Source organism: Podarcis raffonei, chromosome 10 (assembly GCF_027172205.1).
Source record: "Podarcis raffonei isolate rPodRaf1 chromosome 10, rPodRaf1.pri, whole genome shotgun sequence".
In the NCBI taxonomy this organism is placed as follows: Eukaryota; Metazoa; Chordata; class Lepidosauria; order Squamata; family Lacertidae; genus Podarcis; species Podarcis raffonei.
In genome coordinates this window covers 4,443,406-4,471,385 of record NC_070611.1, presented here as the reverse complement: position 1 = coordinate 4,471,385, position 27,980 = coordinate 4,443,406, and the positions used below count along the sequence as shown (strand labels likewise).

Genomic DNA, 27,980 nt, shown 5'->3' with positions numbered 1-27,980 from the left:
ATAATTAAAAAAATTAAACCTTATTTTTAATGTGCTTTTTTAAAATTAACAAATAATGCAACCAGCAACATTCTGGGTGCAATATAGCTGAGAATACTTGGAAGCTTTGACCTAGAGCATCAAAACTGCCTGTAGAATGGCAATGAATTATTACAAATTCAGGGCTCTTCATCCAAGTAAAAAGAGCAATAAAAAAGGAGAAAGGAGATATTAATTCAAACCCTGAACCCAATAGTTAACTACTCTATAGGTATAGATTTAAAGAAGGCTAGATCTAGGGATGGAACATTACAATTTCTTTTGATGTCAGGCTAATCCACACAGTTGTTTTCTAATGTATGTCTCACTTCTGGATCTCAATTTGACTCAAGTTCCCCTCCCCTTCGTTTCCATTAAAATACACGTTTTTAAAATGAACAACAAAAACTGTGTGCTTGCATATTATATACATTTCATGCACACATAAAGCTGGTTTTTGTTTCCCTGACCTCCCTCCCTCTCCATCAGGCAGCAACTTCGACTCCCCTCCCACTCTCAGTTCAGTCCTACTCACTGCACTTAGGACACACAAGGTTTGTTCTAGGCTCAGTCTTTCGGTTCAGTCAGAGAGCAGAGCATGTGAGTTTTAAATTCAAAATTATATACTTATTGATGGTGTGTGCATAATAATGTTTTGAGTTTGTCTAGGAATCTGTATTCTATTTACACGTAAGCCACCTTTGGAGCACTTTTGAAAGGCAGGATATAAAGTTTTTAAATAAATAAATTATTATTATAGTTTAGAAGACATCTGAAGACTGCCCTGTTTAGGGAAGTTTTTAATGACTGATGTTTTAATGTATTTTTAAACTTTTGTTGGAAGCTGCCCAGAGTGGCTGGGGAAACCCAACCAGATGGGCGGGGTATAAATTATTATTATTATTATTAGGGGGGACACATTTGTGTAAGTTCATAGCAGAGGTTCATTTGATGCTCTTTTCAGTGATATGCATAAGGCAGGTGTGTATCAGCCACAACTGGAGACAAGTGAATGTGTCCACTTTGGTTCCTCTCTGTTTCTCATTTTTCCAATGAGTTCTCATTTCCACATCCGTCTTCCGGAAAACCCATCACTGAATTTATCCTAAAAAGAGCATTTACATGCAACTTTGCCCAACATAGCACATTCATGCAAAGCAATGTCCCCTAATGCAATGCATTTTAAAATCTTCATTAATGTATAAGTTTTTATGCACATTTTAACCTAGTGTATAAATTTTTGTAAACGTGACTTGGCTGGAGAACTGCAATGCAAAATTCAGAGAAGTGCAAGTTTCAATGGACTGCTGTGTTTGGGTTCACCTAATGTTTCAAAAAGTGAACATTAAGTTTGTACCCTGTTCTATTTTCACATAACACACTTTATGATCAAGGGTGAAGGAAAAAAGATTGGCTTGCACAGTCCTGTACTCTTGTCATGGATACATATTTTGAATGAGAGAGTTGTCTTGGCTGTTCTAATTTGGTTATTATGAAATCTGAAATCTTAAGTCAAACTTAAACTTGTAATTTGATTTGATAAAATAGACAGCACTTTGATTGTAAGACAACTTGATCTGTATCACACTTACCTCTTGCATATCCCATTCCTGATTTGTCATCAAGAGAAATCCTCCATCATCAAGGATAACACAGTCAACATGCTGCAAGAAAGACAAGGAGGACAATGGGGGGGATTATTATTTGCTTTATAGTCACAATTCAGAACATACTTGTTGAGCTGAGCACCAGCCCCATGCCAGCCTAAGGAGAATGAGTTTTGCCACCTGGGTAAATGTGTATAGGAGATAGTTACTATAGTTGTAGTTACCTTTCCAGTTATAAAATAATAGTTAGCAGTTTTCTTAATGATCATATTACTCACTGAAGATAAAGAAAAAGGGAGAAATCATTTGCTATTGCCCATCATTTCATGAAGAAAAGGCTACTGTTCCCCCCGCCATCTACTCATAAACTGTAGTACTGGCACCAGTCACTCTCCTCTTGTAGCTGCTAAAGACAGAATTGAAACATATGCAGCTTTTAACTCTTATTTATTTGATCTTTCTCTCAATACAGCACCAATTATTTCATTGCTGTTGTTTTCATTCATAAATAATGGCAATGCTCTAATAATGTATTTTGGTTCCAATTTTTGTTGTTGTATGATTGTTTTGATGGCAGGATCTTTATACTCAGTCGGATGCCATGGAGATCACACAAAGCACCCAAGAGAGGGGAATGAATATGAGTAGCTGGGATTGTTCATCTTAGTCTCAGTTTAGATGTGCACATATAAGCACATATAAGATCTCTGGTGCAAAGAAAACATGTCTCAATGGCAGCAAGATGATCATAGAATCAGAATTGTTGGAAGGGACCACAAGGGTCATCTAGTCCAACCCCTGCAATGCAGGAATCTTTTGCCCAGGGCATTTTTCAGCTGGAACTCACCGGAACTCAGTTCCGACACCTCTCAGGTGGGCGCCATTGCCATTATAAGTGTACAAGGGGTTCAGTGTATGTTCCAACACCTCTTTTTCTAGAGAAATAGCACTGCTGATTGAGGTACCCCAGGGAATGGATAATAGTAAGATAATGCTTATCATTGACATAGTGTCTTTGTGCTTCAAAGCAAATATGCCATCCTTACAACAATCTTATGAGATAGGCCAGGATGCGGCAAGGAGTCCACCCTGTAGAGGCACCACCCACAAACAGGGCTTCAGTATCTGCAAATGATTTATTGATGAACACATTCTTACCCGACTGTTCTTTTCACATCCACACAGTTCACTTTTGCACTGAAAAATAGACATATAATGCAACATATGAAACCTGTTCTTAAACAAAGAATGATGACATTCAATCTAGAGTTGTGCTCATGCTGCTTTTGTAGCCAGGTCAAATGTCAAGTATTTAGGCAGAATATTTACATTTGTCAAAATTCACCACTGCTGCTCAACAGCTTGCGTTAACTGCTGTTGCAAGGCCACAAAAATCTCAGGACAATATTTCAAAACATTTCCAAGAACCAAGAAGATGCACACTAATCCAACATAAAGTAAAATGCTCAAAGTCAGGCAAAAGTATTAGTTCTGCAACTCCTGAATAACCAGACTTCCAATGAAAGTTACATATGCTGAAAAAGGTAATTAGGAAGATGGATTCTTGACAAATCTGGTAGGTAACTCGTCCTACTCCCAGATTTACTACTCTTGCCCACACATCCCTTTCTTCACCTTGAAGGGAATGTCCAAGGAGCTGGACACCCCACCCCTAGCAGCTGCTTATTCCTCCTTTATTCCATCTTCTCCCACCCTAGATACATTTGAGGGTGCTTGGAAAGGAGGGAAAAGTGGAAGGACAAGCAGTGGTAGAATAAAGCAGGACTCTGTTTAGGCCATCTCTACTCAGCATGGTGATCAATCAAAGGCACTTGATGTTACACTATTGGATATTGGTAACAATTATATCCCCTGCATAACTTCTGCCCATTTATTTATGTATGAATGTTTGAATCAATATTTCCAATTGGATACTGAGCTGTAGCGCAGGAGCACACAATAAAACAATCCTAGATGTAAGTTGAAGTATTCACATTAATGCTCAAAAGAAAAGCTACAAGTTCCTTACCTGATTCTTTGTAGTGATTTTGGTGAAATTTTCCATCCAGTTGGTCACATTGATTTTTACTCCAACAACTAACAGGGAATACACAATATATAAGGGAAGTCAGTTAGTTAAGCAGGATACATGGTCATTGGTTTCAAATGCCACCGAAAGACCAAGAAAGACCAAGAAAGACCAAGAAAGACCAAGTGTTGCATCCCTCCATTCTTCTCCCAATAAAGGTCATCCATCAGGGCAACCAAGACCAATTTAGTCTCACAATCAGGTCTGAACTCAAATTGAAATTGGAGAAGGTAATCAGTTTCATCCAAGAGTGCTTGCAACCGTCTTACCAATACTCTTTTGTTCATCTTCCCTCAAAAGGGAAAAACTAATAAACAGCTTTATTCAGAAATCTGTGGGACCTTTAGCATGGTCAAAGAGACTCACAAGTAAGTAATGCAGATTTGCTCTTTAAAACAAGAACTTCAGTTGCTGTTTAATATGTCCAATAACAATGGTCAAGAAATGTCAATATTATTCCTTCCCACCTGCAGGTTTCAGAAGTTTTCCATTGACGGTTATTTTCACAGCCTTGCTGACCATAATGCCATCTTCAGATACGCTTCCTGAGATATAGGAAGGAAGGAAACCCAAACATTTAATAGATGACTATGAAACAGTCTTGGTGTGTCAGAGAGAAACCAAATGAATTGGGTTGTATCTCTTTGTAGTTTAGGTTGTGCCTGTTTGCAATTCACCATGAATAGGTGGCTCAGGTGGTTAGAGTGTGGTGCTGATAATGCCAAGGTCGTGTGTTCCAATTCCTGTATGGGCCAGTTGGATATTTCTCCACTGCAGGGGGTTGGACTAGATGATCCCTTGAGTCCCTTCCAACCCTACAATTCTATGATTCTATAAATGCCTCCCCAGGATTGTGCTATTGAATTAAAATTTTAACACCAGAGGAAGCCCTAACCTAACTATGGAAGTCAGGGTCATGCTTCACTGCAGCTTCCTACAAATTTGGCAACATTTCCTGACTTCTAGCTAAAACTTTTGAGAAACAGACATGCATAATTGCTATATGGTAATCTTCATAGCCATTATGTATACTTTTCCAGATGTCTTCAACATTCCATATATGGATAGACCGTACTGTATCTGGAGTTTAACAAGATAATTTTGGGTGCCCAGTGACTTACTGTTATAGAAGGGAGCTGTGAAGATGTAGTTTTCATTATCTAAGCTCCTTTTGTAGAAGCTCTCTTCATAGGTTTCAGGATTTTCTGTCCAATATTCTCCTGCACTGAACATGAGACATTAATGTCAGCTTTTTGTCTTAATTCTCACATGTTTTCTTATCCTGTGCATGCCTAATCTGAAGGAAGCTCCACTGAATTCAATGGGGCTTACTCACAGGAAAGTGTGGGGAACATTTGGCCCTTCACATTCACCACCTGACCACTGACCCTGCTGGCCGGGGCTGATGGAAGTTAAAACAGCAGTGTTGGGAGGGTCTCAGGCTTCCCACCACTGGGCTCTAGGATTGAAATCTAAGGCTGCAATCCAAGACCATTTATTTGGGGGTAAGGCCCATTAAAATTAACTAAATTTACTTCTGAGTAGACTGTAGGATTGTACTGTTTGTTAATGTTTCTGAAAACCTTAAAATGTGACTCATTGTAATAATATAGCTCCCTACATATGTTCACATTACAGAAAATGGCTCACTCAAACAATACTAGACAGCCAGGATTCTACCTGGCGTAAGATCAAGAAGTCTCATGTCCATGAGCTACGTCTCCTATTTAATCTCCAGTCAAAATCCAACCATCTACAGGAGACAATGAGCAATCTGGGAAATCCCATTATTAAGTCTGGGATCTCCACAACCCCATTCTGATTCCCAACTCTGAAATGCTGTGAAAACCTGAAACTGGTTACAGACATAAGCCGAGCGCTCAACTAATTCCACATGCCCAAAGGGAATTTGAGCTTATGTTTCTTGAATAGCAGCCTTTCAACACCAGCAACAAACCACTTTTGAAATCGAGGTACTTTTTTTTAAAAAAAGTTAGTGATAAAGGATTTGTGTCTGCCTTTGTTTTCCTTTTCAGTTCCACAGGCTGTGTTCTGAGGAAGCTCACTGGATCCTGGCTATGCTATACAAGGATGATTCAGCACAAGCTTTCTCTGTTACATTTTGTCTTGTACAGCAACTGAATTTCAAAATATGAAAAACACTGTTTGTTCAAAATGTATCTACTGTAATTTATGAGAATTACAACTTTATAATATGCCAGTCAAGGGCATATTATTTTCAATATCTGGGTATGGGAATCAAACCTAGGGCTTGGACATTGATTCCAAGTACCACCCTCTGTTTCCTCCCTAAGGGTCAGAATATTATATTTGGGGTATTCAATATATTTGTTGTGAAGACTCTCACTTTAATATTCCATTACCAAGTGACAATTTCAGTGGGGGCTAGCAAGAACTTCAGCCACCATCCAACCCTCAGTTAGGCATGCTTAAGAAATTAGGTGAGGTATGTGTTGTATGTAATATATGTAATGTAATGTTAAGTATATATTGTTTTGTAATGTATTGATATTTATAATAAAATGATTTTTTTAAAAAAAGTCATGCTTAAGAAATTGATTTTGCCAGTGTCTCTGTTGTATTTCTGAAATATACTCGGAGTCGAGAGTGGATTTCATGCTCTATATTCAGCTCATAGTGGTGAGGAGGAATGGAAGTTCCCCCAGAATGTCTGCCTTACATACATTATTTACACAATGGGCCCCATGTGATTGGCTAATTCCGGGATTCTCCTGTAGGCCAATCATGTTGCGGATTCCCTTCCACCTGGAGCTGCATTGGGTGGCTCCTGTGGACCAATCAGACTGCTGCATTCTGGATCCTATTGTTCTAGGACCAATCAGACTGCTGCCTTTGGGATCCTATTCAACTCAGTACATAACAATTTCTTAGAAAGAAACAGACCCTTACCTTTTGGGATACACTCTAGTGATCCCTCCATCTGTAGCTACAAATCGTGCTGTAATTCCCTCACTGTGGGAGGAAGAAAAGAGAGACAGAAATATTTGAACTGAACTGAATTTGGAATGATTGGCAGCCCTTTGTACATAATATTCACAAGTTTTTCTAAGATAGTCTAAAACACAAATGTGTGCATTTTCATATACTTAATGCCGTGTGTGTTCCTTGTGTGCTCTAATGATCAGAAATGATCCAGTATTATTTTAACACACCATTAAAACCCCCAGAAGTAGCCATATTCTTTGGTAGAGGGGAGGAAAATAACACTCACGGGTCTTGCTTACTCCAGTAATTCTGAACAAGTTCACTTGTAAATCCTGCATCCAGCAAAGCTCTCATAACCATGTCATTACCTATCAAAGGAAACAAGCCAAAGGTGAATTAAGATCACAGGAAGCTGCCAAGTCAGACCATTGGTCCATATAGTTCAGTACTGCTTACACTGACTTGAAGTGGCTCTCTAAGATTTCAGCGAGGAGGGGTCATTTTCAGCTGCACTTGGAGATGCGGGGAGGATTGAAACACAGACCTTTTGAAAGCACAGCCTGACTCTAGGGCTTAGTTATGATCCTTCCCCATACTGTGACCACACCCCATAATAAAAATGAACTCAGATTTCAACAAATATTTCAAATTTTAAACCTGTATGGTTTGGCATCGGTTGCTCCTGTTTCAATGACAGACAAATTCTAAAATCAAAAGGCCAGCTAAGTTTTAAAAAGTATTAGCTTTTGAAATGCCCTTGATGTAAGAACGTCAGAACAGTTTTTATCTTCACATAACAACCCTATGAACTGGATGAAACTCTGCAATCTTGCATTCATAAACCCAGTAAACAGATCTGGTACTATATGTAATTATGGGAAACAGGGTGATCACATCAACATTTCTTCTTTGGAACCAGTTGCTGCACTTATATTGTCATCTCCTGCAAGCAGTTTCATTTAATGAAAAAGTAAGGCTTACATGAGGGATTTTGGGGGGTGTATCGATCTATAAATTCGCTGAAATTCAGAAGAAATGCTGTGTTGTTGTCAGTTATTTTCACAGGCCCACAGTAGTCTCTAGAAAAAGAAAACAGGTTTTTTAAATATTGCTTTTAATCCATGAAGTAAAGCAAGCAAGCAAATAAACAAACAAATACATAAATTTCTGGCTGAGCTGGTTTGGGTTTGCATGTATCCTGGCTAATTTACCCAGCATTTGGTAGCAACATTTCATTTAGTAGCATATCATGTAGAAGTGCAGAAGTCTGCAGAGTATCACTTTCACAACATAGAGAAATTCCATGGCAAAATTATGTTATGCATAAAATTAGGGAAAGTTAAATGCTATAAGCAAGGAAACACAAGATTAGAGTGTTTTCACTCTGAATGATCAGCCTTGACATAGGAATGGATGAATCCATCAACTTCAGTTTCTCAATTTCCAAACGTAAGTAAAGTTTGTCATATTTCTGCGTAGGTTTGCGATATATTTTAAAAAATTCATTTATGTTTATTTCTTTATTAAATTTCTATACCGCCCTGAGGATCTGAGGACTGTGGGGCGGTTTACAATACAAAACACAAAAATACACAACATTAAAACCCTCACAAAAGATCCTCAGCATTTTAAAGTACACTTCTTCTAATATGAACATTTAAGTATGAAATTTTACCAAAGTTATACATTTCTGCAACCAATCTTAGGCAACATAATGCATTTGGCTAGGCTATTTTTGGTTATATAAATGGATGCACATACAATCATAGGTGCAGAGAAACAGGATTTTGTGCCCACACTCAGCAAGAATTCTGACTCCCAATTTTTCAACAATAGCAACTACTCACAGCTCCCACCTGCACACTCAGCCTTCACTGGGGTGCTTGACTGTGTGTGCTGATGTGTCTTTTTCAGAATCTTTTTGTACCTCTGCAAATTCTGGGAGCTCCCAAGCCACCAGATATTTTCCTGTGGAAAGGTGGTGAGGTTTTGGCTACAGAGGGACCAGCAGCACTCAAGAGACCTGAGATGCCTTGGGTGAGGTGCTCCATTCCATTCTCCCCCTGTGATCCATAGTCAGCATACAATGTCTGTTGAACATTAGGTTAAGAGGCTGTTGTTCTAACAACTGTGTAGAAGATGGAATTTCAGCAGATGGAACTTGTAGTATAGTGGTTAGAGTACTACACTAGGGGCAGGGAAACTGGAATTCAAATCTTGACAAAGTTATTAAGTTATCTCAGTTGAAGCTATTAAGCTGAGTAACCTTGGGTCAGTCACTATACTCTCAGCCTAACTGATCCCCAGGATAAAATGGGGTGAGAGGAGGGGGCTATGAACAAAATACACCACCTTGAGTCCCTGGGGGGGAAAGGTGGGATACAAATGTAATTAACAATCAGGAGAATGAGTGGTTCTTTCAACCATTTTATATCTACATATCTTTTTCTCCATGGGCCTTTTCCAAGAACTCCATTCCCTTACCCCTCCCACCTGCTGTTCAGTTTTTCCCCTCTCAAAAGTCTCCTACTTTATGTGGACACTCAGTCCTCATTGGGCTGCTTTTCAGGGGAACCCAACATTTCCTTTGCTTTCCTCCCGAATATTGTTTGTATTTCTGCAAACTTTGGGGTTACTGTGCGTCTGCTAATGCCTCCCTCTTGAGGGTCAGTGGTGTCGTTTTGGCTATGTAAGTGTGAACATTAGAAGACTTCAGACTACATGCTAGTGGTATATAGATGATCTCATCTTAAACAAAGTGGGCTGAATCTTCACTAAATTAGTTAGGACAAAAGTCTAACAGAAATCAACAGAACAAGTTAGGCATGATTTAGTTCTTTTTGAAATCAATGGGACTGAAGTTCAACTAACTTGGTCTAGATCCAATTAATTTTAAGATAGATAGATAGATGATAGATAGATAGATAGATAGATAGATAGATAGATAGATGATAGATAGATAGATAGATAGATGATAATAGATAGATAGATAGATAGATAGATAGATAGATAGATGATAGATAGATATAGATATATAGATATAGATATAGATATAGATATGTTGTTGTTGTATTTTTGTTTGAAACCACCCAGAGTGGTTGGGGCAATCCAGTCAAATGGGCTGGGTATAAGAAATAAATTATTATAATAATATTATTATTATCGTCATTTGTATGTATCATTTGGGTATACAGAACAGGAAAATGACCAACCTTGGTGCTAAAAAGGTGTAGCCGAATTCATCAAAGCGATCTAGCTTCAGAGTTTCCGTAACTATAAAGATGAAAATGCAGTGTGAGAATCTTTTACAAGCAAAACTAAGTATGTAAATGCAGTGGATTTCAACATTTTTAAAGCACTCGGTTCCTAGGACCCATTCAGACAATGGCTCCAGCTTAACAAGCTAAAGTTATTAAGCTGGGGAAGAGCATTGTGACCACATCCTCCTGTTCTGCCTCACCCTGTGTTTCTCCCTGCATGTCCAAAATGTGAAATTGTGGTTTAATTCGGATGTGCAGATCTGGAAAACTGGTTTAAAGTAAGCACTATGGAAGCAGCAAAGCCAATCAATATTACCCCACCACCCACATTTTCACATTAAAAGAGAGATTCATGTATTTATCATGAAATAGCAGCAACTCGGCCTGAAATACTGCAACAATTGGTGCAAGGTAAATCTGGCATAGTACTGACCTGCTAAGCATGACCATATGGCAATTAAAGCTGAAGCCATGGGGATATCAAGATGCAAACCAAAAGGGCTTGTAAAGTGTGCCACAAGTAAAATATTTTACTTAGCATAAATTCATTTCAGAGTTCTTGAAACACAAATTTGGGGTGAGGTGTTAATCTGAGTTTCTTAATAAACTGAGAGGTGACAGGGTCAAAGAAGAAAGGAAGAAAGAGAAACAATTCAAAAGCATGTGAGGAAAAAATACATCATTTTCCCTTCTCTATTTTTAGAATACCAAATTGTCATGGGAGAAGCCCCAAGATGAAGGACACAAAGGAGAACGTCCAGGAGGAATGAAAATAGAAGCAGACAACATGTATAAGCAACAGTAAGTAGATGGAAATTGAGCAACAGGAATATACTTGCCATTTTGGACTGTTATAATTCATCAGAAAGGGGCAAGGAAACATTAAAAAAAAGGTAAAGCAAAAGGGGTCACAAACCAATATTTTATTCAACCAGTCCCTTGAATAAAAATATTGCAGCATGAAACGAGATCAAAGGTTCATTTTCTCTACAGCTGTACACTGGAGAAAAGACAAACATCTCTGAAGACTTGAACACATGTCTTTTGTCAACATATATCCATCACATAACTACAAAACAGCTTGAAATCTAGTTTTGAGCTGGCAACAACAAAGGGTCAATCATACATTATGTAGAGCAGCTATTGGGGGCATTTCACTGCTCCCTGGAGCAGCTTTCCTATGTGACTAGCATAAGACGTGGAGAACGCGCACAATACTACAAGGGACATACAAAAGATGTCAATGCAGCAAGACGGAAGACTGCTAAGAGAAGGTTAGATAGACTCTTAAGTCCCAAAGCAGACCTCTACAATGTGTGACCTGCTAAGCCAAACACTTCCATCACTCACGTACTACAAGCTGAAGCAGGTTCAACCTGCCTGTGTGAGACCACCAGGTCACAAGTTGTATAGGCTTGCCCCACCTGTGTTCTGGAAATAGGGAAAGACTTCCTTATTTTATCTAAGCTTTCGTCCAATGGTTTTATGAAGTTCTAACATGTTTCCTTTGAAATCCTTTCTACGTACTTTTGTTATTTTGAACTGCCCTGAGCTCCCTTTGGGAAGAAAGGATGGGCTATAAGATTGAGACAAACAAACATAGCTAGAATAGGATTCTCAACCAGGTAGAAATTTGTAGGGAAGCAGCAGCAGTGAAGAGGCAAGCAAGAGCTGCTGCTCAGCCTTCCTGCGAATAAGTGACAGAAGACTATGAAGACAGTTGAGGGAACTGCAGTAAGTTCAAAGTACGCCTAATAGGCTACAAACTGAGACCAAACAGTGGGAATGTAGCACACAATGGAGTGCATAGAGCTTCTGCAGCATCTTGGAAGCAGTAGTTTCTGGTGCCCATTGGGACTGGTAAAGAAAAAGGCAGGGAGACCAACAGTGGGTCAAGTCCAAGCCCACAGCAGGCAGAGCCAACTAATTCTAGTTCCCTCCTCATCTTCCTCCTTGCCAAGTTCCACAAGGGGCAACACTGAGACTATGAAGCAGGCAGCTTCATAGGAGAGCCGCCCCCTGGGCTGGATGTAAAGCAAGCAAATGGGTGCTACCTTGGGACAGGTGAGGCTGGTGGGGCAGAGAGTGATGCATTAACTCAAGTTGACTAGCATCCACATAGACCGAGACCTGAATGAACACCTGTTCCCACATTAAGGTTTCTGTACACCTTGTCATCTTTGGAGATTCAGGTTTTGGATGCTCTCACTGGGTGACAATGGAGGAAAGAGCTTTCTGGGTGGTGGTGCCCCGCTTATAGTACTTACTCTCAGGTAGACTTGACTACTTTTTGGCCCGAGATCAAGGATACAAAGGAGAACATTCAGGAAGAATGGAAATAGAAGCAGACAATATGAGCAACAGTAAACAGAGGGGAAATTGAGCAACAAGAATATACTTGCCCTTTGGGACTGTGATAATCCATCAGAAGGAGACGGCAGGGAAACAGAAAAAACAGGGTAAAGCAAAAGGGGTCACAAACCAATATTTTATTCAACCAGTCCCTTGAATAAAAATATTGTGGCGTAAAGAGAGATCAAAGGTTCATTTTCTCTACAGCTGTACTCTGGAGAAAAGACAAACATCTCTGAAGACTTCAACCCATGTCTTTTTTCAACACTTTCTTTCATGCACCTTCTATATAATGCAGCTATTTCAAGGGTCTGTGTAATGGAAATATTGACTCGGGGGGCTCCTAAGAAATTTCGCACAGAATTATTGATCTTGCACTCAAGATTTTACAGACTGCTCCCAAGTTCATAAGTGAATCATGCAATATGCTGTCTCGCAAAAAGCATATACTTATCACATATCTATGAAACAGCTATAAAACTAGCTTTGAGCTGGCAGCAGCACATGGTTTATTCTTACATAATATGGAGCAGCTACCTGGGGCATATTGCTGCTGTTTTCCTATGTGAATAGGAATGCAGAAATACTTACTACATGGGATGTTCAAAAGACTACAATGGAGGGAGATAGATGACTGCTAAGTAAAAGTCAGGCCCAAAGTCCTAAAGTAGGTGAGGACAATGTGTGACCTGCCAAGCCAAACACAGTCATCAGTCATGTACTACAACCTTAAGGAAGCTATAACAGCCTGGTTTTCTCACCTGCGTGAGACACAAGGTCACATATTGTGTAGGCTTGTCCTAAGTGCATCTTATTTCATCCAAGCTTTGGGCTGATAGTTTTATGAAATTTTTACATGACTGGTTTTAACTGTTGCCTGCAACGTGTTATAGCATTGCTTTAAATTGTTTCAATGTGATTTTATTATTGTGAATTGCACTGGGTTCCCTTTGGGAAGAAAGAGCACATTATAAATTTGAAACAAGCTAGCATAGCAGCTAAAGTAGGATTCCCAGGTTAGGGGAACTTGCAGGGCAGTTCTAAGCAGGAGGGGCTGCCTAAGCCATGGGTAGGCAAACTAAGGCCCAGGGGTCGGATCTGGCCCAATCGTCTTCTAAATCCGGCTCGCGAACGGTCTGGGAATCAACGTGTTTTTACATGAGTAGAATGTGTGCTTTTATTTAAAATGCATCTCTGGGTTATTTGTAGGGCATAGGAATTCGTTCATTAATTTTTTTTCCAAAATATAGTCCGCCCCTCCCCCCAAAGTCTGAGGGACAGTGGACCAGCCCCCTGATGAAAAAGTTTGCTGACCCCTGGCCTAGGCCACCCTCAATAAATGACAGAAGAGTTATACATAGGGCTCCCTTTGAAGAATCCCAGGGAAACTGTAGTAAGTTCAAAATACACCTGATAGGCTTTGTCCTGAGCCTAAACACTGGGAATGCAGCACATGTCAGAGTTGAGAAAACTTCACTGGCACTTTGATAGCAGCAGTGGCCACAAAAAGCAACACTTAGCCAAGGAGGAGGCAGCTGGCAGGCAGTGCTGCCCCCTAACCGGGAAGCAGGCATGTGGGGGCTGGCTTAGGACAGAGCAAGGCTGGTCAGGCAGCACCCCATTCACTCTTATGGATCAGCCTCCACGGCTTGAAAGCCATACACAGCTTAGGATCTGATGGAACAATTTGAGACTACTAGAAAAGAATCCACGTTAGATGCAATCCAGGTTATATCCACTCATATCACAGACATTCAGAACAATTCAGCTACAATCCAAAACTTAGGAAACCTGATTTAACCTTGATCCAGGGATTGATCTAAATCAATGAGTTCCAGCTAAGACACACTCTGCACACGATCTAGGCTAGATTTCAAAAGGCACAACTCATACCTTGGAGATGGACTATTCAATACATTAGCTATTAGACCCTTAAAAAGACAGCAACAGAGGATATCCAAAGCATTGCTCCTCTAGGAAACATAAGCAAGGAGATGAGAGAGAAAGGTTGACCAGTGCAATTTGAGTAACAGAACATATTCTACTTGTGTAGAATACTTTTTGTACCTTGCACGCTCACACAATGACTTGGGATCATTGCTGCAGAGCTGGGGGCACAGAATTCATGGCAATACTGCTGAACTTCACAAGAGCTTCATGGTTTTAAAAATGTTGTGTTAGAAAAAGGACAAGAGAACAATTCTACAGACTACACAGCAATACTCAGATTCTGGAGAAAGGTCACGGCTACTTACATTTTGCCTGAGTGAGTGCTTCCTTAATGTTGGCTTTTATGTAGTAAAAGCTGTAGGATGGTAACACCAAGGCCAAACTATATAATAAATAAATCAACATTAAATGGTGAGAATAAAGCCACATTTCAATACCACAGAGCCTTATCAGCCTAGCATTTTCCCTAGCTTTGATGTGTAAGAAAATCATGGAACATGTGATTTCATGGCATACATTTGCTTGGCTAACTACTTCACTCAATCCTCTTACTGCTCTCTGCTGCATCTGAACTCCACTCCTCCAAATTAAACGCCTGGTACCGAGAATGAGGTCCTTGTCAACCCCATCTTGACATTTACAGAACAGTCACCATTTTTCATGGCTTTGTTTAACAGAAAATTAGTATCGCAGGATAGATTAAAGGTTGCACACAACTTGAAAAACTAGGATGAGTTGAAGGGAGAAGGCAGGTAAGGTCTGTTTATTGAGACAGTGATTGCCATTTACTTCTGAGTATTCATGCATTGCAGTAACTGAGCATTAAGTTGTTTTGACAGGAGAGTTGAAAGGCTCAATCCACATGGGGTTTTCTACAACTCAATTTGTTTAAAAATAAACCAAGTGAGTCACATTTGTACCTTACACACTGAAGGAACTGTTGCTCCCTGAGTGAATATGTTTGGCTTCTTAATGTGAGCTGCAGTTTTGTTATTTGTACCAGATTGGGAAGTGCTTCAGGAGCCAAATACAAGTGGGATAGATCTATTTGCATGTCTATAGCATTTTAATAAGGTTGGTGGTTCGAATCTCTGCGACGGGGTGAGGGCCCGTTGCTCGGTCCCTGCTCCTTCCAACCTTGCAGTTTGAAAGCACCTCAAAGTGCAAGTAGATAAATAGGTACCGCTCCAGTGGGAAGGTAAACGGCGTTTCCGTGCGCTGCTCTGGTTTCACCAGAAGCAGCATAGTCATGCTGGCCACATGACCCAGAAGCTGTACGCCGGCTCAGCCAATAAAGCGAGATGAGCGCCGGAACCCCAGAGTCGTTCGTGACTGGACTTAACTGTCAGGGGTCCTTTACCTTTTTTAAAAAAACACACTATAGTCAGTTAACATATTAATGCTGCTCTACAACCGTCTTTTGCAAACTGGTTCCCTTCAGGTGGTTTGCAATACAACTCCCATCAGCCCCAGCCAGTGTGGCCAATGCTGAGGGATGATGGGAACTGTAGTCCAAAACATCTGGAGGGCAACAGAATGAGAAAGACTTCTCTAAAATGTCCCAAGAGCTTCGCATGGCCTGGGGGATTTTTGCTTTGTTCTGCCGAGTTGCAAGGTCCAATCCAGATTTACCACTAGCCTGACTTCTATTTAAATATGCATTTTGGCTAACTACTACTACTATTGCTAGTAGTAATAATAGTTGTTGTTATCAGTCATTGAAGACACTATTTCTTAGCAGGAGACCTTGTAGACTATGAATTTTAATACCACCTATGGAGAAACAAACTTTTTTAAAAAAATAAATTCTACCACTGTAGCCCTTAGCTGTCATTAACATGGAGCATATCTGCTTATTATGTAATATTTCCAGCAGATGCCTGTGGAGGAACATTGAAAGGAAACTGTAGGATACTCAGCTACAGACATGATAGTCAATTGCCATTTGAACTGTACACAGCAGAATTACTCATTATTTGGTGACAGCTTTCCACCAATTCCTCTTAAGGGAAATCAGAAAAGGCTTCTCTGTTATTAGCAGTTACTGCTGAACAGAACCCACTAATTAACATCTATAATTTTATGTAGAAATATGTCTACAGAAATGTGGTCTCCAGGGAGACTTAACTGCTGTTTTTCCAGGAGAACAAAAAGACATTTTTTAAAAAAAATCAGCCCAGAGAGGAATCAAACAAGACTTTGAAGATTAAGTCTGTCAAACAGATAACCAGTGAGGTAGAGCAATAAGACAGGAAATCCCCTAATTACAATTTTGGGCAAGTAAACAGGAAACTATGGTTGCTAATGATAGATAGCATCAAATGTTGTCATTCATTTTTGAAAGATCCAAAATCTAATAATTTTCACTACTTCAGTTTAAGTTATTGTCAAATAATATAAATCACCAGAAGGCAGATAGGAAGGAAATTATTTCAGACACAAAATCTGCTCCAAGGGTTGCTAGGCTTCCAGAATAGTATATTTAGTGACTCAAGTTGCACTTACAACCCCCCTGCACAACAACAACAACAACAGCCTATCTGGGCTTGAGGTTAGTTGCCAGATTCATGTGTGCAACATCCAGAATTGCATTTGCAAGCACGTTATGAATGATTCTTTTATTTAGTATACATGCTTGACCTGTAGAGTCTATAGACATGCACTAAAGAGCCAAACTCAGCCCTTCAGAGATGGCAGAATGTATAGGAGCTCTCCCTAGTTTGGTTAAGCTGAAGCATGCCGGGTGGGTTATGGTGGTAGAGTAGCCTGGTAGCAGCAGCCAGTGCGACTGAATTTGGCAACACGTTCAGTTCCCTATACAGTAAAAGGTAAAGGTAAAGGTAACCCTGACCATTAGGTCCAGTCGCGGACGGGGTTGTTGCACTCATCTCGCTCTATAGGCCGAGGGAGCCGGCGTTTGTCCGCAGACAGCTTCTGGGTCATGTGGCCAGCATGACTAAGCCGCTTCTGGCGAACCAGAGCAGCACACAGAAATGCCGTTAACCTTCCTGCCTATTTATCTACTTGCACTTGAAGTGCTTTCAAACTGCAAGGTTGGTAGGAGCAGGGACCGAGCAATAGGAGCTCACCCCGACACAGGGATTCAAACCGCCTACCTTCTGATCGGCAAGCCCTAGGCTCTGTGGTTTAACCCACAGCACTAGAAAGCAAATACAGGCTCAGTCCACCTTGACTTTCATTATCAGCCACAGCAAAAAAAAAAAAAAAAAGCTTCTGCTCTTGACTCTGCTACCACTAGAGTACGCCAAGCTCCACCCAATAGACTAGTATTAGATATATTTTTTCAATCAAAAGCCAGCAACCCCACCAGTTGGAGCAGATAGTGATGGCTGTTTTTGAAATCTCCAATGTTTCCTCTTTACTGATCAACAGTATAGGATTATTGGTCTGAAGCCAACTGAGCATGCTCCATTTCCAAAATTAATTTTAGAAATTGTCTTCGTTAAACTGGAATTTTGAAGGAGCAGAATGCAGGCCAGAGCAAAGCCATGTAGAAGTAAGGGAAGATAAAAAGGGAGCTCCGCCTTTGCTAAGCCAGGAACAACCACAAAAAGTAGGCAGCTAGAGAATGTCTCATTCCACAACCTGGGTTCAAGTCCCTCTATGATTCTGGTGATAATCTGCCTAACCTCTGATGACAAAACAGGCAGGAGAATGTGGCCATTTAGATACTGCATCCTAGGTTGAAAAACGCCATAAAGGCGTCACTAAAAGGGCGGAACAGGGGCAGGGCGGGGGGGGGGGACAGGGTGTTTGTGGATTTTTTCATTGGCTTTCAATTATACACAATTTCACTGACATGTGTGGTGCCTCAGAACATAACCCCCACATAAACGGAGGCTGCCTGTATAACAAAATTTGCCAGGTTAAGGATATTTTTGCTTTTCAACACAACCAGAAATTTTATTACCTGTAATCAGTACCATTTACAGCTGTCCATGTGTATGTTCTGTTTCCTCTGTCAATGTAGCGCTGCAAAATATTGAGGAAGACCATCATTTTCTCCATGATCTCAAGAAAGCTACAAAAATAGTTTTTTTAAAAAACCTACAAGATTCAAGAACAAATCCTCATTGCAATGTATTACAATTTAAAACTTCCTTTTACTTTACATATCTAACAATTAAGGCAAGCGTCAAAGTGGGTGCCATGTAAATTCAGCCTAATGTTGTCCAAAATTATTTTCTTTTTTTTTATTCCTTTCAGGCAATTTAGATTTCCCCTACATGTTAAAACAAAATGACAACAGTAAAATTGTTATCATATAAAACCTTAAGACTGTGCAGTTGATAGATAAGAAACATGCCTAGCAATGAGAAACTCTCACATTATTTATGTGTGAAACTCTGTGCCTGAGATGCTCCCACAGAGAAAAGGAGTGCTGTGCTAACTGCTGCTCCACCACATGCATCAGCTGTTAGGAAGGGAGGCTGAGCATCGTGAACTAAGCCCAGGTCTCTTCCTCTGTCCTCAATGACGTCCTCTTCGGGCGCTGGAGAGGGTCTCCTTGTGAGCCACAAGGTCCAGCTCTCTCACACCATTTCCTGGTCTGATTCTATTTATTTATTTTCCAGCACCATTTGTAAATAAATTAATAATAATAATAATAATAATTAATTATTTCTACCCCGTCCATCTGGCTAGGTTTCCCCAGCCACTCTGGGCGGCTATACAGAATTGTGCATGAGTAAATGACCAATTTGAAAGCTGCTACTGGCAACCAAGCCTATGGATTTCTTCACTCCAGGCTATGGTAATGGAAAACATAGCCTCACTGAACAGGACAGCCAGAATGCATTGATAGAAGCACAAATATAAATGTGTTACTGGAGGGCAAGATTAATCTGAAAATTTCAATTCACATAATTACAGAATGAATGAAGGAGAGGCCACATGATGGAAAATTTTAGAAGGTCCCTGGGCAGGTTGTAGAGATTTAATCAGAGTTAATATATCCCAAAGGAGCAGGTTTATTCAGTTTTCATCATTTAAAGTGTAACTCCTTGCCAGCTGTAGCATATTACAATGTTATACCGAGAGACACAGATTTATAGGAATGCCTGTGATAAAAACTGTACAGCTGCTGCACTGCAGAGTTACTAATAATGTTCAAATGTGCCGCAACAGGTGCCTTGCTTCTATCTACGTACAATTTAAACATAAACATTAACAAGATTTTGATTTTTAGGAGTTTTGGAGAGAGCAGAAAAAACTTTTATAGAGCACCTGTTTTTATGGCTAGAGCACATGTAAAGATTCTGAGGAAAGTTTTGTGGAGGTTTCTACGCACACCCACCCACCTTGGCACCCTCCTTCCAAGAAAGGAGGAGGCATTACCACAGTTCAAGGATAGATTGCAGCCAGACAAAACATCTCATGGAGTGGACTAGCGAGGAAGTGTTCCCTGTTTTCTCCAAAGGGCCAAACAGAGAGGCCTAGGAATTTGCATTTCGCAGCCAGGCCCAATGGCCCCCACCCAGAGGTCAGGAGCGGATCTACTATGAAATTCCTGAAGCTTTCAAAAATGGGCCTATTAGACCCAATTTGAGTTGCATGACTCAAATGGATTAATTTTTTCTTGCATATATATCAACAATCCCAAAGTTTGAGAGTCAGTAGCAGAGATGTTGTAAAGGTGTGGTGATCTGTCATGGAACAACCACATCGAATAAGGTAACAGTGGCTGCCTTGACCTAGATGGTTGCAAAGAGGGGCCCCATGATAGTTCAGGCTTCAGGGCTCCCAAAATGTAGGTATGCCACTGCCAGAGGTTCAAACCTCAAGCTAGGATTTTTTTTAAAAAATCCTCCTACACAGATTGTGGCACCTGTGGCACCTGTGAACACAGTCACACACAGCCAAAGAAGAGCTCTTTCTTAATCTGAGGTGAGAGGTTGTTCTATGTGCAAAGGCCACCACAGCTTCTCTCCCACTACAGCTTCAGACTTGAAGACCATGAACATAGAATCATAGAGTTGGAAGAGACCACAAGGGCCATCGAGTCCAACCCCCTGCCAAGCAGGAAACACCATCAGAGCACTCCTGACATAGGGTTGTCAAGCCTCTGCTTAAAGACCTCCAAAGAAGGAGACTCCACCACACTCCTTGGCAGCAAATTCCACTGTCGAACAGGTCTTACTGTCAGGAAGTTCTTCCTAATGTTTAGGTGGAATCTTCTTTCCTGCAGTTTGGATCCATTGCTCTGTGTCCGGATGATAATCACCATCATGTATCAAATGCATGATGCTAATAAGCAATTGGAATCTTTTTGTTTCAGACAATTCCTAACATGCACTTGCAGCGGCTTGGACTAGATCAGGGGTCTGCAACCTTTAAGACAAAAAGAGCCACTTGGACCCGTTTCCGAAGAAAAAAAACCTGGGAGCCGCAAAACCGGGAAGGTGACGTCGGGACGGTGCATGACTAACGCACGCACCGCCCCCATGCGACGTCACAGCCAGTACAGCGCCCGCCACAGTGGGGAGTGTCGGGGCGCACAATGCGCCTCCTCCCCTCGCTAGTATCCACCCAGGAGCCGCGGCAAAGGTGTAAAAGAGCCACATGTGGCTCCGGAGCCGCGGGTTGCAGACCCCTGGACTAGATGATCCTCATGGTCCCTTTCAACTCTACAATTCCTTAATTCTATGATAACTCACCTCATCTTGAGACTTGACCAGCGTTCTAAATGTCCTATCTCCGCTTTCTCCATCTATCATTTTTTTCCGAATCTACAATCAGGAGAATTACAAAAATAAAGAAGTAAATCCAATGTATTCAATAAATTTCACTAATTTTGAACAGGGTCCATGATCATTTCCTGCACTGTGTAAGAAATCATAAACTTTAAACAAGATTAGCCTAAATGCCATGCTCGAGGCTACGTTAAACGGCATAGCTTATTCATTTCAATGAAATCACATGCCCTCCAACGTTTTGGGAAGGCAAAAGGGAACACACACCCCACACCATCTCGCCTGCCCACCCTCTGGTCTCCTTCATCTCTCCCCCCCCCCCATCCGCCCAATCTCTGCTTGCCCTCATCCGCCCACTGCTCCACACGGAATCGGGGTGCCCTGAGATTCGTCAGATTCGTCAGAGTCTGGAGTAGCTTCAAAGAATGTGGGGTGCTTGTCAAGGATGAAATCACTGGCAGAACCCATTTATTCCCAGAACACATTGTAGTTCAGAGCAGCCAGAAGTGGGCTGAGTTGATTACCCCAGCTGTAAAATATTCAGAGCTTGCTTAATAGAATCTCAGGATCTGATTTCTGACTCTGCACTGCAAGCAGGCTTCTCTGCTCCATAAGGATCTTTGAGAAGGGGCTTTTTGCTTGTGGTACTCAGGGTCATGTGATGCCCTTCCCAAACAGGCCTACCTCTCACTGATATTCCTTGAGAAATAGGCATCAGATAAAAAGCTCCTTAGGTGTGTCGAGCTGCTTAAGATTACATGTGTGCTCATTTAGCTGCTGGTTTGCTTTTATGAGAACTCCCTTTTGTTACATATTTTACTGATTGTTGTTGCTGTTTTAAAACTAGTTGTAAGCCACTTTAAACACCGTGTGTGGGGTAGAGCTTTATTTGTCCCAGAAAACAAATAGCTTACCTAACAATGAAGACAGCGGACTCAGCTACATTAGTCTAAAATGACGTTTTGAATTTGTTATAAACGTGCAACACCAGATGGCACCAGAGAGCAAAAGAATTCTATACAATTTGTACATAATGATTTAATTTCTGACTTATTTATAGCGGGTTCCCCCCCCCCATGTGTAGATACACCCAGTGATTCATCAATATCATTTACCTCAACTTTAATATCGTTTTCCAGCTCTGCATCCAGAAAATCCAGCGTCACTGGCTCCTGAGATTTAGGATTCTGAAGAAGAAGTGTCAAACCAGCATATAATAAACATATTTCTTGCCATGTTGCATTGAAGATTAAATTGCTTGAATTGCTTCAAATTCTATCTTGAAACTCATGGGATTCATAAAGGTGGAATTACTTACCTCTCCAGTTTTTAATCAGTACAGCTATAAAATACTGTATGTAGACTTTCCATTTAAACAAATTATGTGTGTGTGTGTGTGTGTGTGTGTGTGTGAGAGAGAGAGAGAGAGAGAGAGAGAGAGAGAGAGAGAGAGAGATAATTGGGCAAGAGATAATTAGTTCACCCCAGAATGTAGAGCTTGGTAATGTACTGAGGCTCTTTCCTCAATCTAAATTATTTCACAAAATATATGTGTAGAAACTGCAATTGAGAAGGCATCACGAGGACAAAAAGAAGGAAGGCAGGAAGAAAAGTCAATGACTTTTTATAGCTAGTCTCTACAGAGAAGAGTTAGGTACAACAGACTTGTTTTTCAAAGGAGTAAAAGCACTTATTTTTGAAATTAATGGCAGAGGTTGATGGGGAAAGATAGTAATCAAAGGAGAAAGGATTAAATTCAGATAAAGGAAAAATAAGGGAAGGAGGGAAGTCCTCATTGTTGAAAAGGGATCCAATCCTGACAGATAATTTTGAAAATACCTTCAGAAAGTTTAGTCCTCCTTGCTGGTACAACCAGGCCCTCACTACCACAAAGTAGTATAATACCACTCCTGATAGCAAGGACAGAGAACCTGTGACCTTCCCCAGGCTATGGCACTCCAGCTCCCATCAGTTCTAGCCGGCATGGGCAATCCTTGGGGAAGAGGAGAGCTGCAGCTCATGACCATCTGAAGAGCCACAGGTTCTTCAACGCAGGCTTGGGAAATTCAGTCACGGCCTACCTTCTATGAGGATGGATTGCCATGGTTGTAGATAGAGGCACATTCCTACCTAACTTGCCTTAAAGTCTTACAGTGCTCAGACCTGACAGGCCTAAGCAATTCTCTCCTTACCACTCTTCTAACCAGATCCTGCAAAAAGGCAGACAAGACCCATGTCAGCTCATTCTTTCAGCACTGACATTTCAGGGGAAACATTATGTACATTCCTTTGACAAAAAGCACAATATAGAGCCACGGAGTAGTCACCCGGGAAAGGGAACATTGGTAATGGTTGCCACATGGGAGAGATTTAAAGCAGCCACCATCTAACGGAAGAAATTATGCCCTGGTCTTTGTTGAGGTGAAGATGTACGTATTTTCCTAAATGCCAGAAGATAAAATCTATGTTCCCATACTTGTCTGTTCTCATACTTCACTGATTCCAGGTGAAATTCAAAGAAATGATGGGAGCAGTTGTGTCCATGACATCTGAAGAGGGAATGTCTACATACATAGACTTTACACACATAGACTTTCAAGTGTAGGATTCGAGATCATATATAAGCATTTGTGTATAGATTTTCCCTCTTCAGATGTCCACACTCAAGGCAGAGATATTAGGAGTGAGATGTGTGATGCTGGTGTCAGACTGGTGCGCCCCCAATCTCAGCTCACACACTGAGTCGCACACTGATTACAATGTATTAGCAAAATGTCAGAAAGGAGTTTGAGTCGCCAATAGTTCCAGTGATTTTAGCAGAACCATCTGCAAGGAAGGGATGCAACAGTCCAGAATCTGTCAACAGTTCTACTAGTCAATGACCGAGAAACTGCTTAGAGATAGAAATAAGAAAGTTGGCTCATTAAGTTCATCTGGATCATATAAACAAGGTACTAAATAGACAGTGTGTTCTTTTTTGTTGTTCTTTTTAGAAACTTGCTTCAATAAGAGAAACAGCAGAGGAAATCTTGCCTTGGATATGAAAATATTCAAACGCCAATTGAAATAAATGCAGATCATTGCTGGTACAATTATATGCATTTTACAACTGCTAAGCTCTTATTCATCTAGACAAATAAATCAACTTCAGTGAAATAAATCATTGAGAGAAAATAATGATAAAATTAAAAATGAATAACAAACACAGTTAAAAGAAGACAAGAACTTAACCTTCACAAAGTCTAGTTCTCAAATGTAAAGCAAATCAAATTTAAATAATAAATTTCTTACATGCAATGGAATGACATTAGAAGGATCAAACCCAGGCAGCATGCATGAAGGCATTGCCGTGGCAAAAGCAGCATTGCAGTCCATATCCCGTTCCAGTAAACAAAGCAAGGACACAAAAGAAAACAATGTGATAAATAATCCATAATACAAGAATCAACCTTTTAAAAAAACACACTCAAAAATGATAGCATGGTTTAGTCACAGTTACGGAATCTAAAAGTTTAGGCTATCTCTGAATAATACAAATATGAAATGAATGTTTACAGATAAAGCAAATGGATCCCTAATAAAATGCTTAGATCACACTCCACTGGAAAGCTCTCTTTTGCAAGCCTCATGCATGTAATCTTTTTAGATACTTAATATCGTTTCAAGTCTGAAATAACTAAATAAACCTGAATCAGGGACCTTTATAACCTTGAGTTTTACGGCAAGGGCATATTATTGGATTTAAGCACTATAGAAATGAATAATAATAATAATTAATCAGAGGGGATAATGGATGAAACAACAACGACTTCCCTTTGAAGAGTACCGTGTTCAAGTTCCGTTTGTTTCAATGTGGCTTGCAATGGAGAACCTTCTAATGGATTGTGTCCTTGGGCTCTACATACAGTAAATAATGCCTCCTTTCCTACGGCCTCTTGATTATATCCACCATTTGTCAATAGTTTTGAGGAACAATTAGTCTGCGTCTTCCATTATTGACTTACATCTTCCTTGATTTGATTTAAGTTCATAGATGTTGTGAGTTTTAATGGTTATGAGAATAAGGGGATAGGGAAATCAGAAATCGGAAAAAATAAATGTGCTTATGTGCTTGAACAGGATCTAGGTATTATTTACAAAGAAGTAAACACTTACGAATTTACAGGCATTTATTCTGAGGTAACATTGAACAGAATTGCAGCCTCTCAACTCTTAGCCATCCGTCTTAACTGCCCCCTTTTAAAAGTGCTGGGTTTTTTTAAAGCCAAACTTTAGACTCCGATAACTGTTCCTTTCCCATTTTGCTAGGATGCATTTAGATAGCAATCCTATATGGTTTGCATTTCTACACATCTTATCAGCTGCAGTCATAAAACATGACTGAGGAAGTAAAGTGAAAAAGCCATGCAAGAAAAAGCCACTAAAAAAAGAAAAAAGAAGAATGCATATTGACTTTCAGCATGGCTATTACAAGGTAGGGTGTGTTATTTTAGTTAATAAGGTAAATACTGTATGAAGGACAGAAGGAGATATAAAATGATGCAGCAACATAAAAATGAAATCACTAAAGTTTGTTGATTTTGGGGGAGTGGTAGTGATAATCTGAACACACTGTGAATTCAAAATACTGCTGTTTTTGTGTGTGTGCAAATAACAGTTTTGCTGTGCTCTGTACAGCATTCACAGACACACAGCTGCAAATGAAACAATAAGCACCACGTTTTGACCTGCATGTGGGAAACAAATCCTTAATATGGCTCAAAAGTCTATCAAATATAATGTAAGGGCTTCAGGTTTACAGTAAAATAAATCCAGAATAAGCAGCCTCCCTCTCCAGATTCTAAACTTCTTGGCGGCGTGGGGGGGGGGCGAATTGAAAACTGTGGCAAAAGCATATATTCAATTCTGTTAACAGCAACACGTAATTACTTAAAGCAACATCTTCCACAAGCATCCACACTATGTTTGCAAGCTTCATGCTTTAGAAGCTGTTTGATCAAGTAAACAGCCTAGTTAGGTTTTCCCAGGAAGCTAAATAGAAGCTCTCTAATCTCAGCTTCAGCTCTATGCATCTTTAAACACTCTAAGAATCACCTCTATCCATAGTTACCTGGACATAGGGTCTCCTTTTTCTAATTTTGGGTATGCCCGCACCAATGTGCTAAAGTAACAAAACAGCATTGATTCATATTTTCACACCATTATGACAGTCATTTGTGGTTTATTATTGTAATCTCGAGGTGTACTACACTTTCACGGACTCTTGACAGAGCAGAAGCCTTCTAACGCACAACCTTGGTTAACTAAATCCCATAGAGTGTACACAACTGCAGAATAGATTGTTACGGAATTGCATGGTCGTTGTCAGCGGTGGTGGACAAACCTAAAAAGATGAATCAACCTAAGTGAGAGCTCTGCCTGCACATCTGAACAGACAGCATTCTTTAGCCCCAATCACGTGTTACTCGTGTTTATAGCATTATCATGTTTACTTGGATCAGGGATGTGCTGTTAGCCCTGCCTACAACATTGCCAGCAGTTGTCTGAAGAGAAGCCCCAAGGCACAAGCTCCTACTCACATGTAGGGACTCCATGTGATCAGGACACCTGGTTGTGCTATAAGCCCATTTGTGTGTAGCCCCTACTCATAAGCAGGAGTTTATGCATTTCAACATTATTGAGGAAGGAGGTGAGTCCTGCTTCAAGTAAACACAGCAACATCTTGCATATGAATAATGCATAAATAGAATTTCTGTCTGTTTCAAGTGTAACTAATTGAAAGCTTCTTGTCTTCTAATTGAAAGCTTATGTTCTACTCAGTCCTACACACCTTTCTTACCTCCAAACAATGAACTATGGAGTACAAATCACACAGTTCTAGTTAAAAAATTATTGGACAGCTGCTGACTTTGATTTATGGATGTGCCATTTGTAAGCTAAGAGGAAAGACTTGCTCAAATCCAGACAAGAACTCATGAATTGCCCACATCATCCACTACTTTAGGCATGTGGGACAGGGAAAAATAAAATAATTGCATTAGAATACCTAGGATAAGCGTTACACACCCACCCACACCCCTATACGTATGTGGTAGAGAGAAAACAAATAATTAAATCAGAATATTTTAAAAGAACAATGCTGCCCTAATCTAGGTAGGAGCACTACAGGCATAGAATAAGGTTTCCATCCTCGTATCCCTTGCTCAGTGGGGACAGTGATGAGCAAAAGTTTCACTGAAAGTAATGGATTACCTTTATAAAACAATTCTGTGTGTGCACCTATAAAAGAGTTCACTTTGGACGCTGGTCTGATAAATGCCAACAATGTATACACAGAATCTCATTCACCATTTGAAACTGACAGACTTACATTGGCTCCCAGTACATTTCTGAGCATAATTCCAAGTGTTGGTGCTGACCTTTAAAGCCCTAAACAGCCTTGGTCCTGTATACCTGAAGGAGCGTCTCCACCCCCATTGTTGGGGTGCCCAGAAATTGAGGTCCACCTCCGAGGGCCTTCTGGCGGTTCCCTCACTGTGAGAAGTGAGGTTACAGGGAACCAGGCAGAGGGCCTTCTTGGTAGTGGTGCCCACCCTGTGGAACGCCCTCCCATCAGATGTCAAGGAAATAAACAACTATCCAACTTTTAGAAGACATCTGAAGGCAGCCCTGTTTAGGGAAGTTTGTAATGTATGAAGTTTTATTCTGATTTTAACATAATGTTGAAAGCCGCTCAGAGTGGCTGGGGAAACCCAGCCAGATGGGCGGGGTAGAAATAATAAATCATTATTAATTATTATTCTAGTAGAATAACTTCTGGGGGAGACAGTTCTCCATTCACAATTCACAATGCTGCTGTGTAACGAGTTGGATCAATTTGTACAGAAAAATAGGTCATCATGGATATTGGAGTCATGGATATTGCTAAGTATATGGAGCAGCTTCATGGGAGGGGTGTTTCTCGGACAGGATTCCTCAACCTCGGCCCTCCAGATGTTTTGAGACTACAATTCCCATCATCCCT

General features: G+C 40.5%; 1 protein-coding gene across 5 annotated transcripts in view; it reads right to left on the bottom strand.

The window, feature by feature from the left end:
- The window catches only part of CACNA2D1 (calcium voltage-gated channel auxiliary subunit alpha2delta 1), a 365,199-nt gene that overhangs the window by 19,699 nt on the left and 317,520 nt on the right, over positions 1-27,980 (bottom strand). For 3 of the 5 annotated variants that reach the window (XM_053407355.1, XM_053407356.1, XM_053407357.1), the window contains 14 exons: positions 26,067-26,117; positions 22,072-22,143; positions 20,921-20,992; positions 18,175-18,236; positions 14,549-14,625; positions 9,894-9,954; positions 7,663-7,760; positions 6,968-7,049; positions 6,646-6,708; positions 4,836-4,939; positions 4,182-4,259; positions 3,655-3,722; positions 2,784-2,822; positions 1,611-1,682 (listed from right to left, as the gene is read on the bottom strand). In XM_053407355.1, the coding sequence (XP_053263330.1) occupies positions 1,611-1,682; positions 2,784-2,822; positions 3,655-3,722; positions 4,182-4,259; positions 4,836-4,939; positions 6,646-6,708; positions 6,968-7,049; positions 7,663-7,760; positions 9,894-9,954; positions 14,549-14,625; positions 18,175-18,236; positions 20,921-20,992; positions 22,072-22,143; positions 26,067-26,117 (999 nt within the window). The remainder of the gene's footprint in view (positions 1-1,610; positions 1,683-2,783; positions 2,823-3,654; positions 3,723-4,181; positions 4,260-4,835; positions 4,940-6,645; positions 6,709-6,967; positions 7,050-7,662; positions 7,761-9,893; positions 9,955-14,548; positions 14,626-18,174; positions 18,237-20,920; positions 20,993-22,071; positions 22,144-26,066; positions 26,118-27,980) is intronic. The other 2 variants (XM_053407358.1, XM_053407360.1) reach the window with 1 other exon arrangement.